Source organism: Oncorhynchus gorbuscha, linkage group LG03 (assembly GCF_021184085.1).
Source record: "Oncorhynchus gorbuscha isolate QuinsamMale2020 ecotype Even-year linkage group LG03, OgorEven_v1.0, whole genome shotgun sequence".
Classification (NCBI taxonomy): Eukaryota; Metazoa; Chordata; class Actinopteri; order Salmoniformes; family Salmonidae; genus Oncorhynchus; species Oncorhynchus gorbuscha.
The window spans coordinates 88,380,688-88,406,923 of NC_060175.1; the positions used below are offsets into that span (position 1 = coordinate 88,380,688).

Below are 26,236 nucleotides of genomic sequence, written 5' to 3' on the forward strand. Positions count from 1 at the left end.
TACAGTATCATAGCTATAGCATCATACCTACAGTATCATACCTACAGTATCATACCTATAGCATCATACCTATAGCATCATCGCCATTAGTATCCAACTTCACTGTCTCAAGCAGGTGTTCTAGGATCTTCTCTGGTGTTCCAGACATCACCGTATACCTGTGTGTTTGTGGGAGAGGGAGACAGAGGGAGAGAGAGCAAGAGAGATAGAAATGGAAGACAGGAAGAGGAAGAGAGTACAGGTATGTGTGCAAGTGTGTAGAGAGCAACAGGCAGACACTTCACTAAAGAGGCAGTCAGTCAGCATCACCAGCATCACATTCATTAAACCCAACGTTTGTTAAAACACTTGAGGTGAGATAAAGTGCAATCCATTCAACTGAACAGGGTTGAAATCCATTTATGTGTTGAATCAACAATAGGTGAGCAGGTAATTGTCACAGTTAACAACACTGTCCACAAAAATGGTAATGAAACGTGTTACACTCTACAGCAAAGAAATGTGTTTCCATGACATTGGATTAATAACGCCTCGGATGAGTGTGTTCATTAAGGTTGAATGATGAATCTAAAAGTGCTTGTTTAACTGTTTAATACAGTATGCTGTATGAGAGGTGTGCGTGCCTTACTTGCTGATGTTTCCAGTCCCTCCCTGATTGGTCGACTCAGCCTTCTCCAGCACCAGCACAGCTTTCCCATGTTCCTCCAGACGCACAGTGTTAGCCTCCACATCCTGAAACACAGTCATACGGACTGTATGTACTTACACACATACTGTATAAATGCACGCAGGACAGTCCACATCAGTATGAATACCATATGTACACAACATCAGGTTGTGACCAAACCCACCTTGAGGATGCGTATGAAGTCCTGTTTGTCGACTCGTAGGAAGTGGCAGTTGTCCTCTCTCAGGATGATGGTGGCTGCTCTGGGAGCATCGTTCACCAGGGCCAGCTGCCCAAAGTCTTCTCCCTCATGTAACGTCGTTACCAGGCCCTGCATCACATACATGCACGTACACACACAAGGTATAACTATGTAACTGTAAGTACAGTGTGAATACAATTCAAATTTAGTCTCCAAATATTTATCAAAAGTGTGTATACTAAAGAATTGTAAACAGACTTGGGGTAATGGCCTTACCTTTCCATGTGTGATGACATTGACTGAGCCCTTCCAGATGATGTACCAGGAAGTACCTTTGTCTCCCTGACTGAACACTGAGAAACACAGAGACACATAAACAGGGTTAATCACACCACAGGTAATGATGTGCCAAAGGGCACTAAGTCAAACACCTTCACAGGTAATGATGTGTCAAAGGGCACTAAGTCAAACACCTTCACAGGTAATGATGTGTCAAAGGGCACTAAGTCAAACACCTTCACAGGTAATGATGTGCCAAAGGGCACTAAGTCAAACACCTTCACAGGTAATGATGTGCCAAAGGGCACTAAGTCAAACACCTTCACAGGTAATGATGTGCCAAAGGGCACTAAGTCAAACACCTTCACAGGTAATGATGTGCCAAAGGTGCACTAAGTCAAACACCTTCACAGGTAATGATGTGCCAAAGGGCACTAAGTCAAACACCTTCACAGGTAATGATGTGTCAAAGGTGCACTAAGTCAAACACCTTCACAGGTAATGATGTGCCAAAGGGCACTAAGTCAAACACCTTCACAGGTAATGATGTGTCAAAGGTGCACTAAGTCAAACACCTTCACAGGTAATGATGTGTCAAAGGGCACTAAGTCAAACACCTTCACAGGTAATGATGTGCCAAAGGGCACTAAGTCAAACACCTTCACAGGTAATGATGTGTCAAAGGGCACTAAGTCAAACACCTTCACAGGTAATGATGTGCCAAAGGGCACTAATTCCAGTGGTGGAAAAGGTACTCAATTGTCATACTTGAGTAAAAGTAATGAAACCTTAATAGAAAATTACTCAAGTGAAAGTCACCCAGTAAAATACTACTTAAAAGTCTAAAAGTATTTGGTTTTAAATATACTTAAGTATCAAAAGTAAAAGTAAAAGTATTCATCATTTCAACGTCCTTATATTAAGCAAACCAGATGGCACCATTTTCTTGTTTTTTATTTTATTTACGGACAGCCAGGGTCACACTCCAACACTCAGACATCATTTACAAACAAAGCATGTGTATTTAGTGAGTCTGCCAGATCAGAGGCAGTAGAGATGACCAGGGATGTTCTCTTGATATGTGTGTGAATTGGACCATTTTCTTGTCAAAATGTAACGACTAATTTTGGGTATCAGGGAAAATGTATGGAGTAAAAATGACATTACTTTCTTTCGGAATGTAGTGAAGAAAAAGTAAAAGCTGCCAAAAATATAAACAGTAAAGTACAGTACAAATACCTCAAAAAACGACTTAAGTAGTACTCTAAAGTATTTTTACTTATGTACTTTACACCACTGACTAAGTCCAATAAAAACAAATGGCTGGGAGGCAAAATACTGGTAGTCTGTATCTTCTTGTCCATGTCCACAAAGGTACACATGGCATTTAGGTTGGTGTTTCAGTCAGCTCTGCCGATACTCAGCTTTCTCTGACAATATAATGGACTGATTGTCCAAGATAAAGATGTTGAAATATTCCAGTGGGTTTCAGTAGGTTTTACATCAGTGGCAGGAATAATTAGTTCTGCCTAAAGGACAGGTTAGATGTATACTGCAGTGAGGGGGAGGATGGAAACAGAGACAGAGCATATATAGCACTGTGGTAGTTATGTGGGCCCACCACAGTTCAAACAAACATCACAGACGACTATTACAGACTTTCACACTCACATACTGTGCCTGCTTTGGCATGGGACTCAAACACCAACACAGCTGCCAACTCCTTACGCACCTACAAGAGGAAAAAGGAAATGGAACAAGACAGGGTTGAACAGGGAGAGGTCAGAGGGAGGGGCAGTGTAAAGCTCTATGGGACATTCAGTAGGGTCACTTCCTCCTCCTCTACTCTATTGAGGATTGCTTTTGCATCCCAGGAGTAGACTTAATCTGGATCCGGGAAACCGTCATCATGTGCAGGCTTTCTAGTCCACAGGAGGCACAATCCACTTTCTAAGAACTGGATCCATATTTAATTCACAAAGTGTCTAAGAGTAGGAGTAGTGACCTAGAATCAGACCCCCCCCCCCGTCCAAATAATCTTATCCATTATGATCTATGAGGCAAAACTGACGCTGTATCAGTACTCCTACCTTGAGACTTTGAATACGGCCCATGGTGTAGCAGTTTCTTATTACTACAGAACGTTCTGAATATCTTCTGACTAGACTCAGGCTGTATGCATCCTAAATAGAACCCTATTCCCTATGGAGTTTACTACTTTTGGCCAGAGCCCTATGTGCCTTGTTCAAAAGTAGTGCACTACACAGGGAAGTGTGATATTTAGGACTCAGCCAGCCCAGGGACAGAACAGGATGCTGTCACTCACAGAGGTGGAGAGATGAGCAGCAGCCTTGACATGAAGCAGCTCCTCATAGATCACTTCCAGGTCCTCAGCACTTCGCTGGCTAGGGCTACAGATTGGAAGGGATATGGGCAGGTTACAATACTGTCACGGGCTATGATTTAGAATAAGATGGGATATGATAGGATAGGATAGAATACAAGTTCCTTGGGTAAAACAAACTTGATTCAGACACACTATAATAAAATGTAACTCACCATTTACGTAAAATCATGGTCAGAAGAGCATCTGGACCCATCTGGAGTAATAACGACAAACCCTCCTGCAGCTCTTCGTCTGATTGGTCCTTCTCATGGGTTGTGTGTTTCAGGTAGAGATTCTCATTGGCCGTGTGATTCAGTGCATTCTTCTCATTAGTCAAGTGGCTCAGTCCAAACTCCGAATCCAGGAAGCGGTAAAATTGAGTGTCTTTGTCATGGAAATTTAACTCTTGCTTCACTACATTGTGATGATAGGAGACATTGAGTTTTGTTACACTCACAGAGAGGAGTTGATTCTCACTGATCATATTTGATAATAGATTATGATAATACTATCACCCACTCTAATGACAGTGAGCACTTGTTAAAAACAAAGGCATATAACTATCACAAAACGTACAATGACCAAAACTGCTATGGCTTGATTAAGAATTTTGAACTTTGATGAAAGAAAGAATTGCAGTTATTCATTTACCATGAACAATGATTCCTTCATCCACCAGGACTTGCCACATTCCAACTGCCTGGCTCCTTGATTGGAGGCATTTGTTTAGCTTCATCAGCCAATCAACAAGATCTTTCCCCGAACAACATTGTCTGTAAGGAGAGAGTGAGACCTCTACAAGGGAACTATACAAAGCAATAGTTATTGCAGTCATTGATATAGGAGGCCCAATACATACCTGTAGCTCTTCAGGTGATGCTTTCTGTCTCTGATCAGGTCAGGGTTACGCTCTATCAAGGCACTGTACACCACTCTCGCTGCTTTCAGAATACGATCAGACAGAAACTTCAAGGGGTGAGAGTGAGAGAAAGAAAGAAATAGGGAGAGAGAGAGAGAGAGAAAGCTTAGAAAATACTTGATACAAGTGGAATGTAGGCTTTGTACAAATGAAAAGATAATTGGACGACGGGTCTCTTTCTATGCTTATCATAGACACACAACCAACAATCCTTTATATGATGTGTTAAGATAGCAGATTCTAGGAATAAAGAAGAAATGGGAAATATCACAAAGGGTCTTGTTTATCAATAGAATAAGTGGCAGCAGTGACCTACTGCAGGCAGGAGTTAAGAGTGAAACGTGAAAAGGAAGTGTCAGAAACATATCTTCTGAGAGGAGCATTACAGAAAGTAGACCATGTGTGATGTCACATACGTCACTAGTGTGAGTGGAGAGTTTTTCTTTGCGGGGGGCCCTAATTGTGTGTGTGGGAGGCAAGCATACAACTAAATTCCCTCCGCATAAGAGTGAAGAGGTGGATGTCACTTGGCTATAGTGACAACTTTTCCTTTCTGACAGCTTTCACTTTCCTTCCACTTTCTCACTATCCCCCCCGGGTGTAGCAATCAGTGATGCAGACCAGAGCTTACTTAACTCACAACACATTGTGACTGCTGCTATGCTATCTCTGGCATACTTTTTCCTGTTTATGTGCAACGTCTGTGACAAAACCAATATTACAAACTACTACATAACAATTGACAAAAGCAATATTACAAACTACTACAAAACAATTGACAAAAGCAATATTACAAACTACCACATAACAATTGACAAAAGCAATATTACAAACTACCACATAACAATTGACAAAAGCAATATTACAAACTACTACATAACAAATGACAAAACCAATATTACAAACTACCACATAACAATTGATAAAAGCAATATTACAAACTACTACATAACAATTGACAAAACCAATATTACAAACTACTACATAACAATTGACAAAAACAATATTACAAACTACTACATAACAATTGACAAAACCAATATTACAAACTACTACATAACAATTGACAAAACCAATATTACAAACTACTACATAACAATTGACAAAAGCAATATTACAAACTACTACATAACAATTGACAAAAGCAATATTACAAACTACTACATAACAATTGACAAAACCAATATTACAAACTACCACATAACAATTGACAAAAGCAATATTAAACTACTACATAACAATTGACAAAAGCAATATTACAAACTACCACATAACAATTGACAAAAGCAATATTAAACTACTACATAACAATTGACAAAACCAATATTAAAACTACTACATAACAATATTTACTGGATTTCTTAATGAACTAGAACACTCTTTCACCTTATTTTCACTCCCACCCAGTCTGTATTTTCTTGCTCCTAAACTAGTCTTGTGATTCCACTAGTGACTCACACAGTTGCTTGTTTGTTCTTGGGCTTCTTTCAGGGCACTGTTTGTCCAAGGTGGTGGTCTTGAGATTCAGATTGAACTCAAACCCATTTCCTATGGCTTTTCTCTCCACTTGGCTTGGTGTTGTGGTGTTCCAGTCTCCCTGTGAGGACATTTGGCCTCTCTCTCCTCTCGCTAGCCTGCCCTGGCCAATGGCTCTGGCTCCACGCCACTAAGGATGAAATTATTGGTTCTTGACCCGTGACTGATCTGCCGACTCAGGCCTCTGCGATGACAACATAACCTGACAGAACCTGGGATTATCATACAGCCAGACTCAAGTATTAAAGACCTCAGCAACATTTCAAATAGTGTTTGAAGTGTTTTCAGAACCATGGACAAAGGAATGGAAGTTCATAGAGACACACCTGCTGTGCGAGAAGTTAACTGAGGGATCCTCAACCCTCCCTTCTCTTCCCCTTCATCCACCAGTTTTCTCATTGGCTGTTTTATTCAAAGACTGTAGGCATCATTCTGAACCTCTCATCCCCTCCTCTGGCATCTGCTGTCGTCCCCCCCCCCGTTCCCAGGCCTGCAGACTGGCTCTATTGGTTGTGCTTGCTGGAGGTCACTACTATTCCCGTGTGCCCTGACTGTCCCTGTGGGACCACTAGCTACCACCATGTTCTTAGGCAGGTTACCTCTGAAGGTTACCTCTGACACTGAGATAATAATCTTGAAATGCATAAATCCCCTATCTGTCACGTTCTGACCTTTATTTCCTTTGTTTTGTCGTTATTTAGTATTGTCAGGGCGTGAGTTGGGGTGAGCAGTCTATGTTTGTTTTTCTATGATTTTGGGATTTCTATGTTTCGGCCTAGTATGGTTCTCAATCAGAGGCAGATGTCGTTAGTTGTCTCTGATTGAGAATCATACTTAGGTAGCCTGGGTTTCACTGTTTGTTTGTGGGTGTTTGTATCCGTGTCTGTCGCCACACGGTACTGTTTCGGTTTGTTCACGTTTATTGTTTTTGTATTCATAGGGTTCAGTTTATGTTTTTAAAAATAAACAACCATGGACACTTACCATGCTGCGCATTGGTCCTCCGATCCTTCTCGCTTCTCCTCCTCAGACGAAGAGGAGGAAAACCCTTACACTATCATTATTGCAGCCAGGCTGGCACTTCTACTGTGGCTGTGTTCTGTTTGCTATCTTAAACACGTTATTAATAAAACAGACCAAAACATAACCTTTCCTACAGTACATCCTGGGTACAGAATGTCCCTTCCTAACCTTGATCATAGACAATAAAAAAGAAAGGCAGTGTGTTAGTGATCCTGTATGTCTAGTTCTTCACTTGTTCTGACTGCATGTGTCAGGTTACAGAGTAAACACTTTTCACACAGGTGTGCCAGTGCCAGCGAATGACATACTGTATTTACTGTAGACGTGGCCCACTCTCTCACTGCTCTCTTTGACGTTTCAGCTCCGGAAGAGATGTGACTATGTGCTTTAGATAAACATGAATAAAGAAATGTCTTATGGAGACCAAGTAAAGTCTGCCTTAGATGGCTATGTCTGTGTTTGAATGGTGTAGCATTGGGCTTTACCCTGAACATCTGGGCCTGTTCAAACGGTTTATGGGTTGGATGTCACTGGCTGGTTGTCTCTGACAATAGCTAATGTGGTCTGTGGTAATGCCCCCCCCCCCAAAAAAAAACAATCACTGTTTGGTAACTTCATTCTTCAGGCTCAGTGAGAGTTACTGTTTTAATCAGAGAGAGTTACTGTTTAGAATACATTTTATAACGCAATTCCTACAATTCTACACAGTTTCACATGACGTATTATGCATCTGTAAGCTGTTAGTGTCTTAACAACCGTTCCACAGGTGCATGTTCATTAATTGTTTATGATTCATTGAACCGGCATGGGAAACGGTGTTTAAACCCTTTACAATGAAGATCTGTGAAGTTATTTGGATTTTTGCGAATTATCTTTGAAAGACAGAGTCCTGAAAGAGAGCTGTTTCTTTTTTTGCTGAGTTTATTTACCATATCAAATGGAGACAGAAACCTTTTACTTTATCACAAGTAGACATAATTGCAAATGATTAAATAGCTAATATTTAGTTACGAATTGAACTTTGATTAAATGAGTTGACTCTTCACATGGATGATTTCGCTGAACAACAAAAGGGAATATTGAATGATCAGCAATGATCCATTGCGTCTCCCAAAAAAACGTTTTCAACATACATCTGTAAAATGATAGTCTAGAAACTAAAGCTTTGGTTGTCTGCCTCTCAGGCTTCTGTGTCTTCTCCCTGGACCTCCTCAATGTCCACCTCTTGAACATCAGACTCTGAAGCCTCATCTTCACTGTCACTTTCCAACCTTGTTGAGGATGGCTCAAGGTTCACTGTTATAAGCTAACTTTTTTGATGAATGTAAGTAAAATTACCAAAATTACAGGGCTTAACTTCACATGGAAAAATTCCGTAAATTTACCGGAAAGTTTCCGACCCTGTGCAATCCTAGTTCTTATGCTGACTTGCTTCCAGGGGCAGTTTGGAACTGTGTTGCAACCGAGGACAGATGTTTTTTATGCACTACACGCTTCAGCAGTTAGCAGTCCTGTTCTGTGAGCTTGTGTGGCCTACCAATTTGTGGCTGAGACGTTGTTTCTCCTAGAAGTTTCCACTTGGCAATAACAGCACTTACAGTTGACCAGGGCAGCTCTAGCAGGGCAGAAACTTGACAAACTGACTTGTTTTCAGTAGGACCATTCTACTGCTAATGTTTGTCTATGTAGATTGCATGGCTGTGTGCTCGATGTTATACACCTGTCAGCAATGGGTGTGGCTGAAATAGCCGAAACCACTCGAATTGAAGGGGTGTCCATATTGTCCACATATTGTAGCTACCTCAATTAACTCGTACCCCTGCACATCGACTCAGTACTGGTACTCCTTGTATATAGCCCTGTTATTGTTATTCACTGTGTATTTATTCCTCGATTCACTATATATATTTAACAAAATATAAATCTTTAGGCTGTAACTACAGATAATGAGTTTTCGCCCACGCCTCACCCACCCCTCCGGAAAACGCTTTCTTCTTTCTTAAAGCTAACGCTTCGATCACACCACCAGAATTACATTCATTTCCAATGAAACGCTGCGTTTGCTTGCAGCATTGCATTGCAGAGGCAGTTGCAGTACGTTCGGTGTGGTGCATTTGTTGGATTTATCAAACTGACGGCTTGACAGAAATGGTAGCAGGGGAATGTTGAACTTTTGTTGCACACATGTCCAGATGATGCTGCATACCACAGATGATGCTGCATACCATTTTGCACCAGCACCACCACAACCGTCCGTGTGATCGAGAAGTAATGATCGAGAAGTAATGATCGAGAAGTAATGATCCGGATCACGCTGTGCGCATGTGTTATTTTCACGCACACATTCACACTCCCTTTAAGTTTTGATCTTTACGCACCGTCTTCTGAACAGCTGAAATACACACCCTGTGGATATTTGAAAGAACATTTCAAAACATATATATTATAAAAAGCTACAACCGTCTCTCTTTGTTGTTCCAGTTGCACAAGCAGGACGTCGTCTCTATACTTTGGAGAAAAAAACAATCCGCGGTTTGTGTGAGGATGTAGGCTAATCTTTATAGTTGCTGCCATATTGTAGTACCTGAAAAATGAACACTACTTTACTGTCTGCCTGCTCAGTCTACTCTAGACAATGTTTGTAACGGTGATGAAAAAAATAACATTCAAATCGCTAATTACACTGCGTGTCTGTTACTTGCTTGCTTTCCAAATCTGAGCTGCCGAAAGTTCTAGGCAGCGAGCGTGTATCCAGACCGGTAAACATAGTCTGACAATGAGCGAGTTCGGTTTGCATTACCCGGAGCCATAGTGATGCCGTATATGCATCGTTATTATGGCGAGAGTAAATAGGGGCATGTAACTCAGCAGTTTATAAGAACATGAAATCGCTAGACTGCCTGTTTGTGTCGTGCTTATGTTTGCAATACTGACAACGGCGTTTATACGAAAATGTCGATAATGTATTTCGTGGCATGTACTGTAACCTACTCTCCTGAAAAAAATAACAGTAAATCGCGCTTATGCTTACTGGGGCATGGAATGCAATAGTTCGAACAGTGTTGTGTACAACATGCAGTTCGTAGGAAATCGTGCTTATGCTTTGTAGCCTACTGAGGGAATGAAATAGTTCGAACAGTGTTGTATACAACACGAAGTTTGTAGTCCCACACCAGAGACGAGACAAAGACGACCAACGTGAGGTGGGGACAGCAGAGAGAACTCAGCACAGTAGCTATGTAGGTAGCGGAGTGGGCCCTCACAATTTACAAAAAAGAATCCAGGGGGCCCACAAACCAATAAATGAGTCACTGAGTGTGGTGTGGGTTTACTGAACTACTTCCTCTAATCTGTGTTAAAGTTTCCTCTGTGGGTGAGTCTACAGTCTCCTTCTGTGCTGTGACCTTGGTGGGCTGTGTTGCCATGAGGTTCTCTCTGGAACATGACTGTATCTGGAGGGAGACGTGTAGCATCACCAAGGTGGGCAGAGAGAGGAGCTGTAGACAAGACCAAGTCAGACTTTCTGAGGGGTTATAGTTTCCCACCAGCATACTTCCTGCCCCACTTCAGAAATACCTCGCTACAGCACTGGATTTTTATATATATTTTTTTCAACTTCAAACAGGATGTGATAATTTAGGTCAAAAGCTCTTATGACCAGTACTTGCAAAATACATGACAGCATTGATGAGACGTTTTTTAACTGTGTGTCCAGTATGTGAATATACCTAGCACCAAACCCCAAACCACCAGACATCAATCTCCATCTCGATCATGATTAGATATTAGGTGCAGTGCTATCCTGACTTGGAATGTGTTTCTATAGACACCACTGCTCAAGCAATTCTATATCAAAAAGTTGATATAGAATTGAGATGACTAAAATTGTTGTAGAATGTCATGCAGGGCTGTGCACAGACCTTTCAGGAGGCAGATGCTCAAATAAAAAAAAGGGGCACATTTTTTACAACGGAAAAAGAGGGGAGGCTACCAGTTGATCACTGATTTTTATTGATGTAAATCTGCTAGCTCGATAAAAAATGATCTTCAATGATCTTAAACACACTAAATGTATTGGGTAAAGTGTTATGAAATGTAATGTCATGTAAAATCTTCATAATATATTCTAATTTTCATAATGTTCTAGCTCATGATATATGGCTAGCTTGCTGGCTAGTGGCTTGTGTGGATATTGTAGTATATGGTGGTTAGAGTCAATATTGCCTGTGTTCAGTGTCAATCGGGAGCTACCTGAACTAAAGTGAGTGAGAGAGGAGCGTTACCCGGGGAGCTCTGAGGAACCAGAATGCATGAGAAGAAAAGAGAAACCTTGTGGCATAGAGCAGTAGAGTAGAGGTGCTTACAGAAGTTGCACACATGGGGACCAGCTAAGATAGTTTTTTGCCTTTATAAAATGCATTTCATGCAATTCTATGTCAATTTTACATGCCTGGAGACTTTGACACAATCTATTTTAAAACCCCACAAATGATCAAAATGACAGGCTACTTCGACACTGACAAATTGAGAATCTGACATCAATAAAAACGTCCTTGTCTTGAATCCATCAATAGCCTAGGTCTAGGTGTGTGGAGACACACATATTGTACAATATGAGGAGGAAATTATAGTCCTAAAAAAGCTTTCCAGTTTCACTGACTCACCCAATGATGTGCAGCTCACTCACAGGCGAGTGCCAAAAGCCTACCTCTCCTCTGTGTTTTACTTTGTAAAACAATATTCGCTCAATATGCCTACCATAAAACTTCAATAAATAGCCAGGGTGTTTATTTGCTTAAATCACTGAACAGAACATGTGCTTATTAGAGACAGGCTTCTATTTGAGCCAGCAATCTATTTCCTTAATGCGCACAGCTTTTGCTTATTTAGATATGTTATTGTTTAATAAATTATATGTAGAAAAACATATAATTCTCTTTGAATGTGCATTTCTTGGGGTCTGTACTCCCGAAGTTGTTGACTCTTTTTGTGCTTTGCCAGTTAACTAGTGGTTCTCAGCTGTTAGCAGCCAATGGGTAGCAGTTTCTTACTTGGATAAAAATGGATAATTGCCATAATTTTTTCAAGTCATTACTGAATTATTAATGTAGCAAATCAAACATATAACCTCCTACAAAATGTATGGTAACCTCATAAACAATGCATATAGACCAGTGGAGGCTGCTGAAGGGGAGGACGGCTCATAATAATGTCTGGAATGGCGCTAATGGAATGGCATGAAAACCTGGAAACCATGTGTTGTATGTATTTGATACCATTCCACCTATTCCATTCCAGCCATTACCATGAGCCCGTCCTCCCCAATTAAGGTGCCACTAACCTCATGTGATATAGACCTGGTGTTTATTTGAAGTGGGTGTTTATTTGCTGAAATGTATGTCATTGCCTGGCTATTAAAAGTGACAGGCGGCTATTTGAGACCACATTTAATTTGAAGTTTTACAGTATTTGAAAGTTGATTAAATAATTTGGTAGCCTACAGCAGACAGATGAGAGTGTTCTTTTTTCAGCAGGAGCCATTTGCTTTTCAACCTGTGTTTTCCTGCGATTCTATTTGTAAAATTGCAAAAGGCCTGTTTTGTCTGCATGCTGTTCACTGACAGATATGATGCGTGTACCCGACTGTAGGCTGTGCCTTGTTATTTGGCTACACAACATCCACAGCTAGGCTGTGGCTAAATGATAGGACTACCCATGGCGTAGAAAGCTTTTCTGAATGATTTAATTTCTTCCTGAACAGACGGCAAATGTATTAACACGTTATAGCAGCACCTCCAGCCCCCTTTCCGCGGCTATGATTCTGTAAGGAAATAAATGATGAAGTGCTGCATACAAACAAACTGCATATTATTGATGATATAAATGATGAAGTGTTATCAAGTGTTAAAATGATATGCTGCTGTGGCAGTACTGCTGATATTCTAGGTAGGTAGCTTGCTACACACACTCAACGAACCAGTGACCGCATTTCAAGCCCTGCATATTTGGATAACTGGAGTGCGCAACCTCCATACAGGGCAGACCAGAAACTGTATACAAAAAATGTAATATATATATACAGTATATATACCACCACCCAAAAGGGAAGTTGGCGAGTGAGAGGGCAAAGGGACAAGCGCTCGGGCACAGGTAGACCCCTATCTAGTAGTGCCTGAAGTCATGTTTGTTTTTGGATCATCATTTTGAGGCTTACTGTATGTTGGAGATCTTACTGTATGTTGGAGTTCTTATCTTACTGTATGTTGGAGATCTTACTGTATGTTTGAGATCTTACTGTATGTTGGAGATCTTACTGTATGTTGGAGATCTTACTGTATGTTGGAGTTGGATCTTACTATATGTTGGAGATCTTACTGTATGTTGGAGATCTTACTGTATGTTGGATATCTTACTGTATGTTGGAGATCTTACTGTATGTTGGAGATCTTACTGTATGTTGGAGATCTTACTGTATGTTGGAGATCTTACTGTATGTTGGAGATCTTACTGTATGTTGGAGATCTTACTATATGTTGGATATCTTACTGTATGTTGGAGATCTTACTGTATGTTGGAGATCTTACTGTATGTTGGAGATCTTACTATATGTTGGATATCTTACTGTATGTTGGAGATCTTACTGTATGTTGGAGATCTTACTGTATGTTGGAGATCTTACTATATGTTGGATATCTTACTGTATGTTGGAGATCTTACTGTATGTTGGAGATCTTACTGTATATCTTACTGTTGGAGATCTTACTGTATGTTGGAGATCTTACTGTATGTTGGAGATCTTACTGTATGTTGGAGATCTTACTGTATGTTGGATATCTTACTGTATGTTGGAGATCTTACTGTATGTTGGAGATCTTACTGTATGTTGGAGATCTTACTGTATGTTGGAGATCTTACTGTATGTTGGAGATCTTACTGTATGTTGGATATCTTACTGTATGTTGGAGATCTTACTGTATGTTGGAGATCTTACTGTATGTTGGAGATCTTACTGTATGTTGGAGATCTTACTGTATGTTGGAGATCTTACTGTATGTTGGAGATCTTACTGTATGTTGGAGATCTTACCATATGTTGGAGATCTTACTGTATGTTGGAGATCTTATGACATGACACAGTAACGTGGGACATCATTTGATGCAATACGACACAACATAGGCCACATAGTAAATGTTTAACCCGAAAGACCTAAAGATTCAAGAGGTTAACTACACTACATTCAATATTTAGTGTACTTTCATTCACCATTTCCACTATGCTTCTAATCTATGGTGTTTCTATGGTGTAACAGATTATTTAAGGGTGAGGTCAAAATGGCTGAAATGAATAACGTTCCTACTCAGTGACCTTGTTGTTTCTCTTCTCAGGATGATTGTGATTCATCAGAAGATTCATCAGAAGCCAGAGGAGATTTATGAAGGCTAGCTGTAGGGGTGTGATGCACATACACTCCAAAAAGGGTTCCAAAAGGGTCCTTCGGCTGTCCCCATAGGATAACCCTTTTTGGTTCCAGGTAGAATAATGTTTTTCCCCAGGTAGAACTCTTTTCGGTTTCCATGTAGAACCCTATTTGGAAAGGGTTTTACATGGAATCCAAAAGGGTTCTCCCTGGAACCAAAAAACTGTTCTTCAAAGGGTTCTCCTATGGGACAGCCGAAGAACCATTTTATGTTCTAAATAGCACTTTTTTTTAATAAGAGTGTATTGTGGGCGGCAGGTAGCCTAGTGGTTAAGAGTGTTGGGTCAGTAACTGAAATGTTGCTGGTTTGAATCCCAGAGACGATTAGGTGAAAAATCTGTTGATATGCCCTTGAGCAAGGCACTTAACCCTAATTGTTTCTATAAGTCAATCTGGATAAGAACATCTGCTAAAATATAAATTCTCTCTCTCTCTCTCTGTTGCTCTCACTGTCTCTGGACTGGCATACTATGTACCTGTTTCATGGTGTCCTGTGTGTCAAGAGCCTCTGGCAGGGGTGTCTATGGGAAAGAAAGAAAGACACATGTACTATTCAATCATTTCACTCTCCATCATAGGTTCATATCCTGTTCAGAAGGCCTATAATATCAAGGCATTGCTGAAAAATAAGGCCTATAATATATTATGGCTTCCTCTCATAGGCATTCCAACAGAACTAGTTCAACTGATTGTTCTCAGAAAACACTGGGTGGGACCAGAAAGGTTGGATGAATCTGGAATATTCTTATGTTTAATGAGATACATATTTTTGTGTACATTGTTTGTTTTCAGGGAGGGTTTTCTGTATGTCAATTGGTTAAGCCAATATATGGATCTGGTGTAAACCAAATGACATATGGGTAAATCCTCCTCCTCAAATCAAATGAACGTTTATTGGTCACGTACAGTTTAGCGGGTGTTACAGCAGGTGCAGTGAAATGTTTATGTTACTAGCTACTAACAACCCAAATAGCACTGTAGCAATAATCAAATGCAATCTATGCATATGTACACCGGGATCATTTACACAAGATCAGCTAAGTTCACCTGATGTCATCAACACCATCCTGTAGACTAATTCCCACTTCCTCTTTTAAGGGTTTATAACTCTTATTTTATGATCCACTTACAGCCTCTCTACATGTGTTCCCAAGCCAGCTGCTAAATTACATGATATAGATGGGATCTGCTAGCTAAGGTGTCAGAGGAGTTACACAGTCACTTAACATGGGCCTTTGTTCAGGACACTCTCTCCTGTATCTTTCCGGGTCTGGTTAACTGATGAGTGCATAGTGCCTTGCCTTGAGGGCTACTCAGAACAAAAGACAGACGACGTAACATACAGGTCCTATATTTCCACTGTGTCACGGTGTGAGATCGTCAGCTTAATCGATGAGAACAATAGAAATATGGAACGTGACGAGATATTATCATCTCTTCTCTTTTTGTGTGGGAGCTTGTGCTGTGCTTGGGTATCAAATGCAGCAAGATGAAAATAGTTTGAACATATCATTTTCCCCTCAGCTCCATTATTGCAGTCAGAACACTATATGGACTGGGAAAGATAGAGACGGATAAGAAGGTGATAGTGGGTAAACAGCTGTCTGCTTCAACAGACACATTTCTGTAATCTATAAAGAATATAGACGATAAAGTATTCTTCTTCCATTCCCTATACTTAGATATTGTTCCATTTTTCTTTTCTTATTATTTTACTGGATAGTTTGTCTCTTAAGTCAGGTGTACAATGCTCATTCTCCACGCTCCTAGCATGGAGAACTCTCCACCCTTTATTTCTGTTGACAGAGTGTGCTGGTTGTCTTCCAGCCAACAGTGTCACATGCTCCCAACCAGAGGGACTTACCATGCTCCATTGTTAACGCCTACAAAATAGACTTACTGGAAGTCTCTCTTATGTGTGCTGTCTTGTATGCTCTGTCAATCTCAGGGCAGCAAAACCATGCCTGTAGAGGTGTCACTTCTTGGTTAATCTAGCATCACACAGACTGGTTATTTTCCTTCACTCACATCTTAGACAAAACTCAAGTCCTGGGAAGGCAGCAGTGGAACATACCAGATGCCATGTCCTGTCCCTCTCATCATGAAGTGCCCTTTTTGCTATGTACCTCTACGAATGTGAGGCATTTTGTCCTGCTCTATCTCCAGAAGTCACCACCACCACCCCAGCTGTAGTATGCGATAAGCAGGGCCATTTTCTTTAACCTTTATTTAACTAGGCAAGTCAGTTAAGAACAAATTCTTATTTATAATGACAGCCTACCAGGGAACAGTGGGTTAACTGCCTTGTTCAGGGGCAGAATGACAGATTTATTCCTTGTCAGCTCAGGGATTCAATCCAGCAACCTTTCGGTTACTGGCCCAATGCTTTAACACTAGGCTACCTATTGCCATTGGGGTAAGGACAGGTTCTTATTAACATCTAATTATAAACAACAACTCTCTCTGTCTTCAAATGCTACCAGTGGTGGTATCTTACCACACGTATCACACGTCTCAATTAACTAGTTAGCTGGCTCCCAGTTTGAAGCCAGTTTAATTGGGTCCATGCAGCCCATGAATTCCAGACACATCATCAGATACGCACAAGGATAATGTGGAGCCACATATGCTTTAATAATACTGTATTGATGTTTGTCTGAACATCTACGGTAAGGTTGGACTCGAAATACTGTAAACGCACCAGCAAATCAGCTCCAAATGATTTTAATTATGGAAATCTGTTCCAAAGCCATCCCACACATAATATGTGATCATTTACAAATGTAAGCAAGGTTTGAAATGATTATGTTTTAGTCAAATATCTGTTTGGGCTTCTTTCAGGTAATTTGCAGTTTACAAATGATTTGTAATTATGTTCCAGCCCCCTGACCACCTCAAGAAAAAACTGAATCTAGTTGATGATCCCTGATCCAAGGCAGGTTTTTCCAAAATTGGTATTGTATGTTTAGCTTTTAGTAGACCTTCTCACTAGCAACTTTCCTACAGCAATTGCGATGAATAATCTCAGGCGTTTGATAGCATTGCTCTATTTATCTATTATAGGGTTGTAGTTGTAGTCGAACCTCCAGCCAGGCACTAGTGCACCGTGGCTTTACGAACATTAAGCACATGGACTACATTAAGATATGATCATTGCCATAGGGTGTCCTATGTAATTAATCAACTATAGGCTTCTTAAAGACAAACAACATCCAAATAAACAAATAAATAAACACAAAAACTCCCTTTACAAGATGATATCTATAGCCGTTCCTAAACCATTATTCACTCATTCTTACTCGTGAAGTAATAATCAGTAATATCTCCATTGAAGTCCCAATAGCACCTGGAAATATGTTGTGTCTCGTAGGCTCCATATTGCCAAACATACAGTGTATGTATATGTGACTTTTTAAAAAGCACCTTGTTCATTTTATGTCATATTTTTCATGGATGAAGCCTTATCGAGGTACATTAAGGTCATCACTGATGCAGCTAACCATACAGTCTTGCAACTAGTAACTCTGGATTAGTATAATCTTCCTGACCTATTCAATAACAAAGTCAAAGTCAAATTTAGCTCCTCCTTGAGGAGCACTATTCTGAATCTTCCTGTGGCTGAGGGAAAATATACATTGTTGTATCCCCTGTAAACTGAGTTGGGGGGTTGAGGTGAACAATAAACAATGCACTATTAATAACCAGAGTTTAATCAAACTTTGGCTGGGTCTTTGCTACCTTCCTCTCCATACTCAAGACAATAGAGAAGTCTAACCATTCTCCACATGCTCACATACAACGCAAGACTCTGCTTTTGTTTTGGGGACACATACAGACTGTCACAGTGGATGTGGTGAGCCTTCTTCCCCCCTCTTCTTCCACCAACACAGTGTCTGACTCTTACTCCAGAGCCCCTCACTCTACACTCCTGCAGTGCACACCGCACTCCCACACATCTCGCACAGACACCAATAGCACAATCACACACAGCCAGATACAATCATATAAGCTTTTTATGCTGAAGAAGTGCTGCAGTGTTTTGAAGTGTGATCCAGATTCCCTCCTCTTGCAGTGTTTACAGTAACAGGGATGATCAGTGAAGTGTACATTGTGTGAGAAAGGTAGAGAGACAGTGCATATCAAGTGCAGCCACTTGCAGCCACGTCAGACTTTCTGTAGAGATTACTTTACTTCCCACCACCTTCTTTTCATCAAGTAGGCTACTGTGGCGCAGCATTACTACCTATACCGTGAGCCTCACTCTCAAAACATATCCCCATAATACGCTATATTATTTATTGAAGGCCTATAGTTTACTGTGAAAACATTGTTGCCATGGGTTGCAATATTATGAACATATTTTCAGTCATAGTCATACTTTCAGAAGACAGAAAATTTTTTTTTATGGAGAATTATATTATGACTCATGAGCACTCACCATCCTCATCATCAATCATCAACCATCACAATCCTCATCATTATCATCACCATCATGCATTTATCTTCATCATCATCAGACCATCTCAAAGCTAAATAATTCCACGTGTTAAAGACAAAAAATGATGATGATGAGTAGTGATGATGATTATCATTATTAGGCTACAATATTATTAGCCTACTAGCCTAACGTTACTGTCTTTTAACTACTGTTGGAATGTAATTCTACATATATAATATAATTTGTAGGCAGTAATAACATACCCAACTGATGCCTCGAATGCTCGATGTTTCCACAGAATAACGATCCGGGAAAACTCGATAATTGTAACTCCGGAACAGATGCATATTTTTTTTCCAATCAAAAAGAACAACTTTCCCGGTTAGTGGATCTGCGGTAATAACGCATGACGAAGACGGCATCTCCAAGCATGTCTACCCGTTACAGACTCAGGACCATTACAACAACATTGGATACTGACTCATTGTATGACCAATTGAATCCACACATGTTGCCCTTCTGTCACCAAAGCCACAAGTCTACATTATCTGTATCCGACCGGACTGCTGGTTAGGCTACTGTGCCAACATGAAAGCTCAGCCAGGTCCCTTCCACCTCGCGCGACTTTGCTGCCTCTGCTCTGTGGAGAGACTTCAACCCACTTTCAATCAGCCTCAACTCTCTCAGCACAGGCGCATGATTGTCACTTTCCGTGAGCACACTTGCTCTTAAATGATTCCCCGCTGCTCAATAAGGCATTATCATTAAAGTAATAATGATATTCAGAATGATATGATTCTCTATTCACTGCAGCAAATGTACTTTTTCCCCCACAACATTGCAGTTGCGATGGCATTTTGGGAGTCTTTCCAATAGCCGATCTAAACTTTTTGTATAGCCTGCTTCTGTATGGGTCTCCAATATATTGTTTTGCTATTAGGTCAGTCCTATCTGATTCCAAAACACACCACAATGTCGAGCCTGAGCCCAGGCCTGCAGCTTCAGCACTCTGTTTGACTTGCCAGATGAGATGGATTTAAGGAGAAGTAGGGGGTCTATATCAAATACAAGTGTTCATAATGTTCCAGAACAGCTTCAGTGCACCTTGGCATGTGACACCATTCTACCACAAGAAATTCCATCATTCGTTTTTCTGTTGATGGTGGTGGAAAACGCTGTCTGGGGCGCCACTCCAAAATCTCCCATAAGTGTTCATTTGGGTTGAGATCTGGTGACTGAGATGGTCATGGCGTATGGTTTATATCATTTTCATGCTCATCAAACCATTCAGAAACCACACATGCTCTGTGGATGGGGGCATTGCCATGGTAGCCAACATAATGGCCTCCCCAGCATTTTTATACATGACCCTTAGCATGATGGGATTTTTAATTGCTTAATTAACTCAGGAACCAAATCTGTATTATTTTGTCAGATACCTTCCACTGGGCACACACTGGTTGAATCAACGTTGATTCCACGTAATTTCAACGAAACTACCTTGAAGCAACGTGGAATAGACGTTGAATTGACATATGTGCCCAGTGGGCTTTAGCCTCCCCCTGATATATAGGTGATTTTTGACATGGGCAGAATTAAGTCAGAGAACACCATTCTACTTTTAAAGATGCTCATTGGGACTTTAAGATATTCGTTTTGCTGTGGGGAATTTGGTGTTTGTGTTATGAAGAGGGAGAACTCTGGGTTGTCTTGGTGACCTGATGTATAAACATGATAAACTTACTTGCCCCTCCTCTGGTGTTATCCGTCTGGATGGAAACAGGATAGATTTGAAGAAGGTATCCATGGAGAACATGGCTGATGCCGTCACTAGGTAAAATAAGACAGAGGGAGAGGAAAGACAATTGGATTTAGTTTCCTCTAGCAATGTTCTGGGGGGGGGGGCAGTCTATCTTGGCAACATCCTTCAGAGTTCACCTGGAGGGCAGGAGTTACTAGATGTAAACCAGTAGAATGTCCAGCTGGACAGACCTTGTCCAAAATGGCACCCTATTTTCTAGTTTATAGTGCACTACTTTTGACACTAGTAGTGCACTATATAGGGAATAGGATGCCATTTGGGACACATCCTAGGTCTCTCCCAGCCATTGTTCCAGCAGGGAGCAGCCCTTCCTGTGGCTGACCCTACTGAGGGTGTCACAGCCCACTCTCTGTTTATTTATCTCGATCCAGACACCAATTGTTTTTCTTCAAAGTATTTTGCAGTTTTGGATTTCACCCTTCCTCACTCTATCACTGCCTCTAGAGACAGTAGGTGAGCAAGTTAAGGGTGTTCACAAAACTGGTTGCCTAGTGGTTGGGCGGTAACCGAAACAGGTTGCCTAGAGGTTGGGCGGTAACCGCAACAGGTTGCCTAGTGGTTGGGCGATAACCGAAACAGGTTGCCTAGTGGTTGGGCGGTAACCGAAACAGGTTGCCTAGGGGTTGGGCTGTAACCAAAACAGGTTGCCTAGTGGTTGGCGGTAACCGAAACAGGTTGCCTAGTGGTTGGGCGGTAACCGAAACAGGTTGTCTAGTGGTTGGGCGGAAACCGAAACAGGTTGCCTAGTGGTTGGGCGGTAAACAGGTTGCCTAGTGGTTGGGTGGTTGGGCGTAACCTAGTGGTTGGGCGGTAACCGCAACAGGTTGCCTAGTGGTTGGGCGGTAACCGAAACAGGTTGCCTAGTGGTTGGGCTGTAACCAAAACAGGTTGCCTAGTGGTTGGGCGGTAATCGAAACAGGTTGTCTAGTGGTTGGGCGGAAACCGAAACAGGTTCCAGTAACCAAAATGCAGTAACCGAAATGTCGCTGATTCAAATCCCCGTGCCGACTAGGTAAAAAAATCTGTTGATGTGCCTTTGAGCAATGCACTTAACCTTAATTGCGCCTGTGAGTCGCTCTGGATAAGAGTGTCTGCTAAATTACTAAAATGTCAAATGTACAACAAACATCTAACCCCAAAATAGCACCCATTAAACACTTACAGCCTATGTGAAATGTCTCATCCCTTCAAAGCAAGCCAAAAAACCTCTCCCTGTACTTCTGAGGAAAACAATCCACCTGAAAAGCAGGCAACAACAATCTCTCACCAAATATGACTTCCTGAGGACTGCAAATGATGTTTTGCCTGTCTGCGATCCTGCTTAGACAAGACCAAAAATTCCCAAACAAACAAATAAACAAAAATGTACAGTCTGTGGTGAAGACGCACAGACAACACGGCAAGGGAGGCTGAGTGAGCTTCAGAGGCTCTAGTGTTTGTCTCTGTCTCGCTCTCTCTTTCTCTCCCTCTATCTCCTGAATGCCTTCCAGGGACTCCACGATGCTAGTTCAAGAAATCTCCCAGTGAAGAAGGAATCCAGTTTTCATTCTTATGACCTCCTCGGGGAATGTCAACATGTCCGTTTGTTCGATAAGGAATAACACATGCTGTAGCTAGCTGCTAGGCTCCATCAGATAGCATCTCACAGAGCAACCTCCATTGTCTAACTGCACGGCAGAGTGTCATGAGGGCTGCAAATGTTTATGTCTTATTTCAATTCTGTAGTTTAATGGTTTGGTTGAATGGGTTAGTCTCACTGAAAAGGCTTATATTAATACACATCTGTTGAGGAAAACTATATCAGGTTTACATAATGACCAACAAATATTTTCTAATCATACTTTTGTTAGGACTGGGAGAATTAAAATAATTCAATCCATTCACACCTATGATTGCTTTATCAGGAAACAAATTGGAACACAAGCCAGTAAACACTGTGTTTGAGCTCAGGAACAGCTGGACCTAGGGCTAGGCCCTAAGGCAGTGGTAACTACAGTAGATTCAGCTGTGGGACAATTTTTTTGTCAGAGCAGATAGACTGGGGGCCTGAAGATAATTCTAATAACTGTTACACTGCAAATTGTCCACAACTAAGTCTAAAAAGAGATTGTATTTTAAAATAAGAATAATTTTATACCTTGAATTACATTGAGACACGATCACAGATGTCCTAAATTAAACTCATTTTTAGGTGAATTCCTTGTGATTTTACAGTCTTATTTGTTTTGACCAAAAGCTTTGGGGGGTCAAAAAAGATTACTTGGAGCCTCTCTTGCATTTTGTGAATTGAATGCCGCCACCTAGTGAATGCATCCTCACACTACAGTCTCAGTCACTGTTCTCAAGTAATCTACATTTGAGTGGACCTGTGGACTAACAGTGAGTCATTTTGACATATTAATTCCATTGAGTTTGAAGAGATATGATCCCCCTCCCCCTAATTTTTGATTTCATCTGTGCATTAATTTACACATTATATTCCTGTCAGTAATCTGGGAATACTGAACTTGTTTGCTTGTTTAAGTGACATAGATTTACAGTTTGGATAAACAAGAAGAGGGGAGTCAATGTTTTTTTCCCATGAGAAGCTTGTCATCAACTCATCAGTATAAGTGTTTGTGTCTGTCTTTATGACTGTGTGTGTGTTTTACTCATACAGGAGGTCCTCTGGGAAAGGGAGTGGGATTTCCTGCATCACATCTACGCCCATTTGGAATGTGCTCTTAGCCAGCTGTTTTTGCTGTGGCTCTTTGTTACAACTGCCTGCAAACACACACACACACACACACACACACACACACACACACACACACACACACACACACACACACACACACACACACACACACACACACACACACACACACACACACACACACACACACACACACACACACACACACACACACACACACACACACACACACACACACACACACACACACACACACTGTACAAGACGGGGACAGCACCTCATGGGACTCCCTTTTCCATGTTCCTGGAAAAATATGCACTATCCTCTTGCTGTACTTGGGCTTTTGTGATTCTTATGTAATACATGTAATACATTTTCACAACTCAGAACAGATCATCAAAAAGGCAGCTTAAAAACTCTAAGCACATTTTCAATTGATTAAGTACATAACATACATACAGTCACTTTTTTACCAAACTTAATCAGTGTTTCATCTAGAAATACATGTTCCACATTGCAGTACATAATATAAAGTAATTGCCTTTCACAATGCAATGCTCATATTACTTTTGATGTGATTCTCTTCTCTTTTGATAGAATACATTTACTATGATATATGACATTTAAGTAGCAGAAACTTTTGTCCAAAGTAACTACAGTCCACACATTTTGGTATGGGGCCCCAGTGGGAATTGAACAGTGGTGTAAAGTACTTAAGTAAAAATACTTGAAAGTACTAGTTCAGTAGTTTTTTGTGGGGTATTTGTACTTTACTTTACTACTTCTATTTTTGGCAACTTTTACTTTTGTCCACTACATTCCTAAAGAAAATAATGTACTTTTTACACCATACATTTTCCCTGACACCCAAAAGTAATAGTTACATTTTCACCACCCTCCTTCAGGCCATGAATGAGGCATGCAATGGTTTCATTCCAGACCTACTCTATGTCAGGCTTGGATTTTCCATGCCAAAAGTTTTCCATGCCAAAGGTTTTTCCCGAGGTGCATGAACAAGGAGGATATTTACTGCAATTTTGATAAAAACCTATTACCAAATGCTCAAGACAAGCTTGTGGCAAACTTGTGCCTGCTAAGCATTATGTTTCTTTCATTTGATTACATTGTGAAAAATGTCTTCAATGATCACACCTTGATCATACATGGGATGGAAATGATGTAAATGTGATGTTCAGTCATTTTGAATGGGTACTGTAACTAAGTGTATTGCCTAATATGAACACTACTTTCAGAGGGCGATTTTGAAACATGTACTGTATCTTAAATGTTTTTGCTATTGGATTAACAGGTTGTTAAAATAACTAAATTGAGATGATATCAATCAGTATGTTGTGTTTTGGTGAATAAACCAATATAGTCATTATATTTCACACTAAACTTATATTTTGGATCAATGGTTGTGTGGTGAAAGATGTATACAAACAAAATGAATGCACAATGGAAGGTTTTGCATGTAAGACAGGCTGTGTTACAAGCGTTACCAATATGGAGTTTTGTACTAAGATACAAAAAAATCACATTTTACTTCTGTCCTGAAAGTCTGTACAGTACAGTACATACACTCTTAGAAAAAAGGGGTTCCAAAATTGTTCTGCGGCTGTCCTCATGGGAGAATCCTTTTTTGTTCCTGGTAGAACCCATTTTGGTTCCAGTTGAAACTTTTTGGGGTTCTACATGAAAGGGTTCTACATGGAACCCAAAAGGGTCTACCTGGAACCAAAAGGGTCTACCTGGAACCAAAAGGGTCTACCTGGAACCAAAATGGGTTGTTCAAAAGGTTCTCCTATGGGGACAGCCGAAGAAACCTTTTGGTTCCAGATAGCACCTTTTTTTTCTAAGAGTGTACCCGGGAACTTTTCCCATCCTCCCACTCGCCTTTTCCTTCCTATCGTCTCCCTTGGGCCTGGCCAGTTAGAAAGTAAAGAGAGGATGTCAGAGTATTTATTCACCTGACCCTATGTTCATAGAGGAAGGGAGGACTGCTTATACTGACAGACAAGCAGACAATTAGACTCCCTCTCTTTATACCTCACTGAAATGCTTATTCCTGTTGTCCAACAGCACATTCAAAAACACAACTGATAATGTTAGAAAGTCCTGTGCCTGAAAGGCAACATGTGGGTCGCTGAGGCAATCTGCTCCTGATAATCCAAACCAACTTGGTTTGGTATCACATACATTTACAAATTCCTTCTTACCTGTATTTTGAATGCACCCCCTCAAAAAAGTAACAAACTAACTTTATACTAAATTATTTGCCACAATGAGTAAAAAATATGACTTGTTTTTCTTGAAGCTCATAAATTATATTTTTGTAATTTTGCACAGTCTGTCAGTCTATACATCTGTGGTAACAAGCTAAAGTCTTCATACCTGATACCTCCTCTGCCATGTTTCAGTCTCCGCGTTCTGTTTTGAGAGCACAAAGCTGTCTTCCTCTTTCACGCTCCTCTCCTTTTGATATGCCAGTACCTCACAGATACGGTTTGTGAGCTTTGTGAGCTTTGTGTGTGTGTGTGTGTGTATGTGTGTGTCAGCTTCCTATGGCTGTCTGATTGGATATGACTAGTGTGCCCATAGGAGCTTGGGATGGCAGCATGGTGGAGGTGGATAGGGGGAGGTAGTCACGGTGGGAGTTGTCCTAAAATGGCCCCTACTCTGCTACACCGTCACAGTGTTACAGTAGTACTCACCTGTACATGATGTGATGCTGACCATGACGGTGAGTGAGGGAGGGGAGTGAGGGAGGGGAGTGAGGGCGAGAAACATCT

General features: G+C 40.9%; 1 protein-coding gene across 4 annotated transcripts in view; it reads right to left on the reverse strand.

Moving 5' to 3' along the window:
• The window catches only part of LOC124032166 (rap guanine nucleotide exchange factor 3-like), a 51,816-nt gene extending 25,809 nt beyond the window's left edge, over positions 1 to 26,007 (reverse strand). Inside the window, exons 1-12 of one of the 4 annotated variants that reach the window (XM_046344328.1) lie at positions 25,839 to 26,007; positions 20,672 to 20,757; positions 14,966 to 15,010; positions 4,394 to 4,500; positions 4,186 to 4,307; positions 3,708 to 3,948; positions 3,475 to 3,559; positions 2,820 to 2,880; positions 1,146 to 1,222; positions 852 to 998; positions 629 to 732; positions 70 to 158 (exon numbers count right to left, since the gene is read on the reverse strand). In XM_046344328.1, coding sequence (XP_046200284.1) covers positions 70 to 158; positions 629 to 732; positions 852 to 998; positions 1,146 to 1,222; positions 2,820 to 2,880; positions 3,475 to 3,559; positions 3,708 to 3,948; positions 4,186 to 4,307; positions 4,394 to 4,500; positions 14,966 to 15,010; positions 20,672 to 20,757; positions 25,839 to 25,857 — 1,183 coding nt within the window. In that variant the 5' untranslated portion in view covers positions 25,858 to 26,007. Of the gene's footprint in view, positions 1 to 69; positions 159 to 628; positions 733 to 851; positions 999 to 1,145; positions 1,223 to 2,819; positions 2,881 to 3,474; positions 3,560 to 3,707; positions 3,949 to 4,185; positions 4,308 to 4,393; positions 4,501 to 6,973; positions 7,119 to 14,965; positions 15,011 to 19,190; positions 19,596 to 20,671; positions 20,758 to 25,838 lie in introns of those variants that run through there. The other 3 variants (XM_046344325.1, XM_046344326.1, XM_046344329.1) reach the window with 3 other exon arrangements.
• Positions 26,008 to 26,236: the final 229 nt, after the last annotated feature.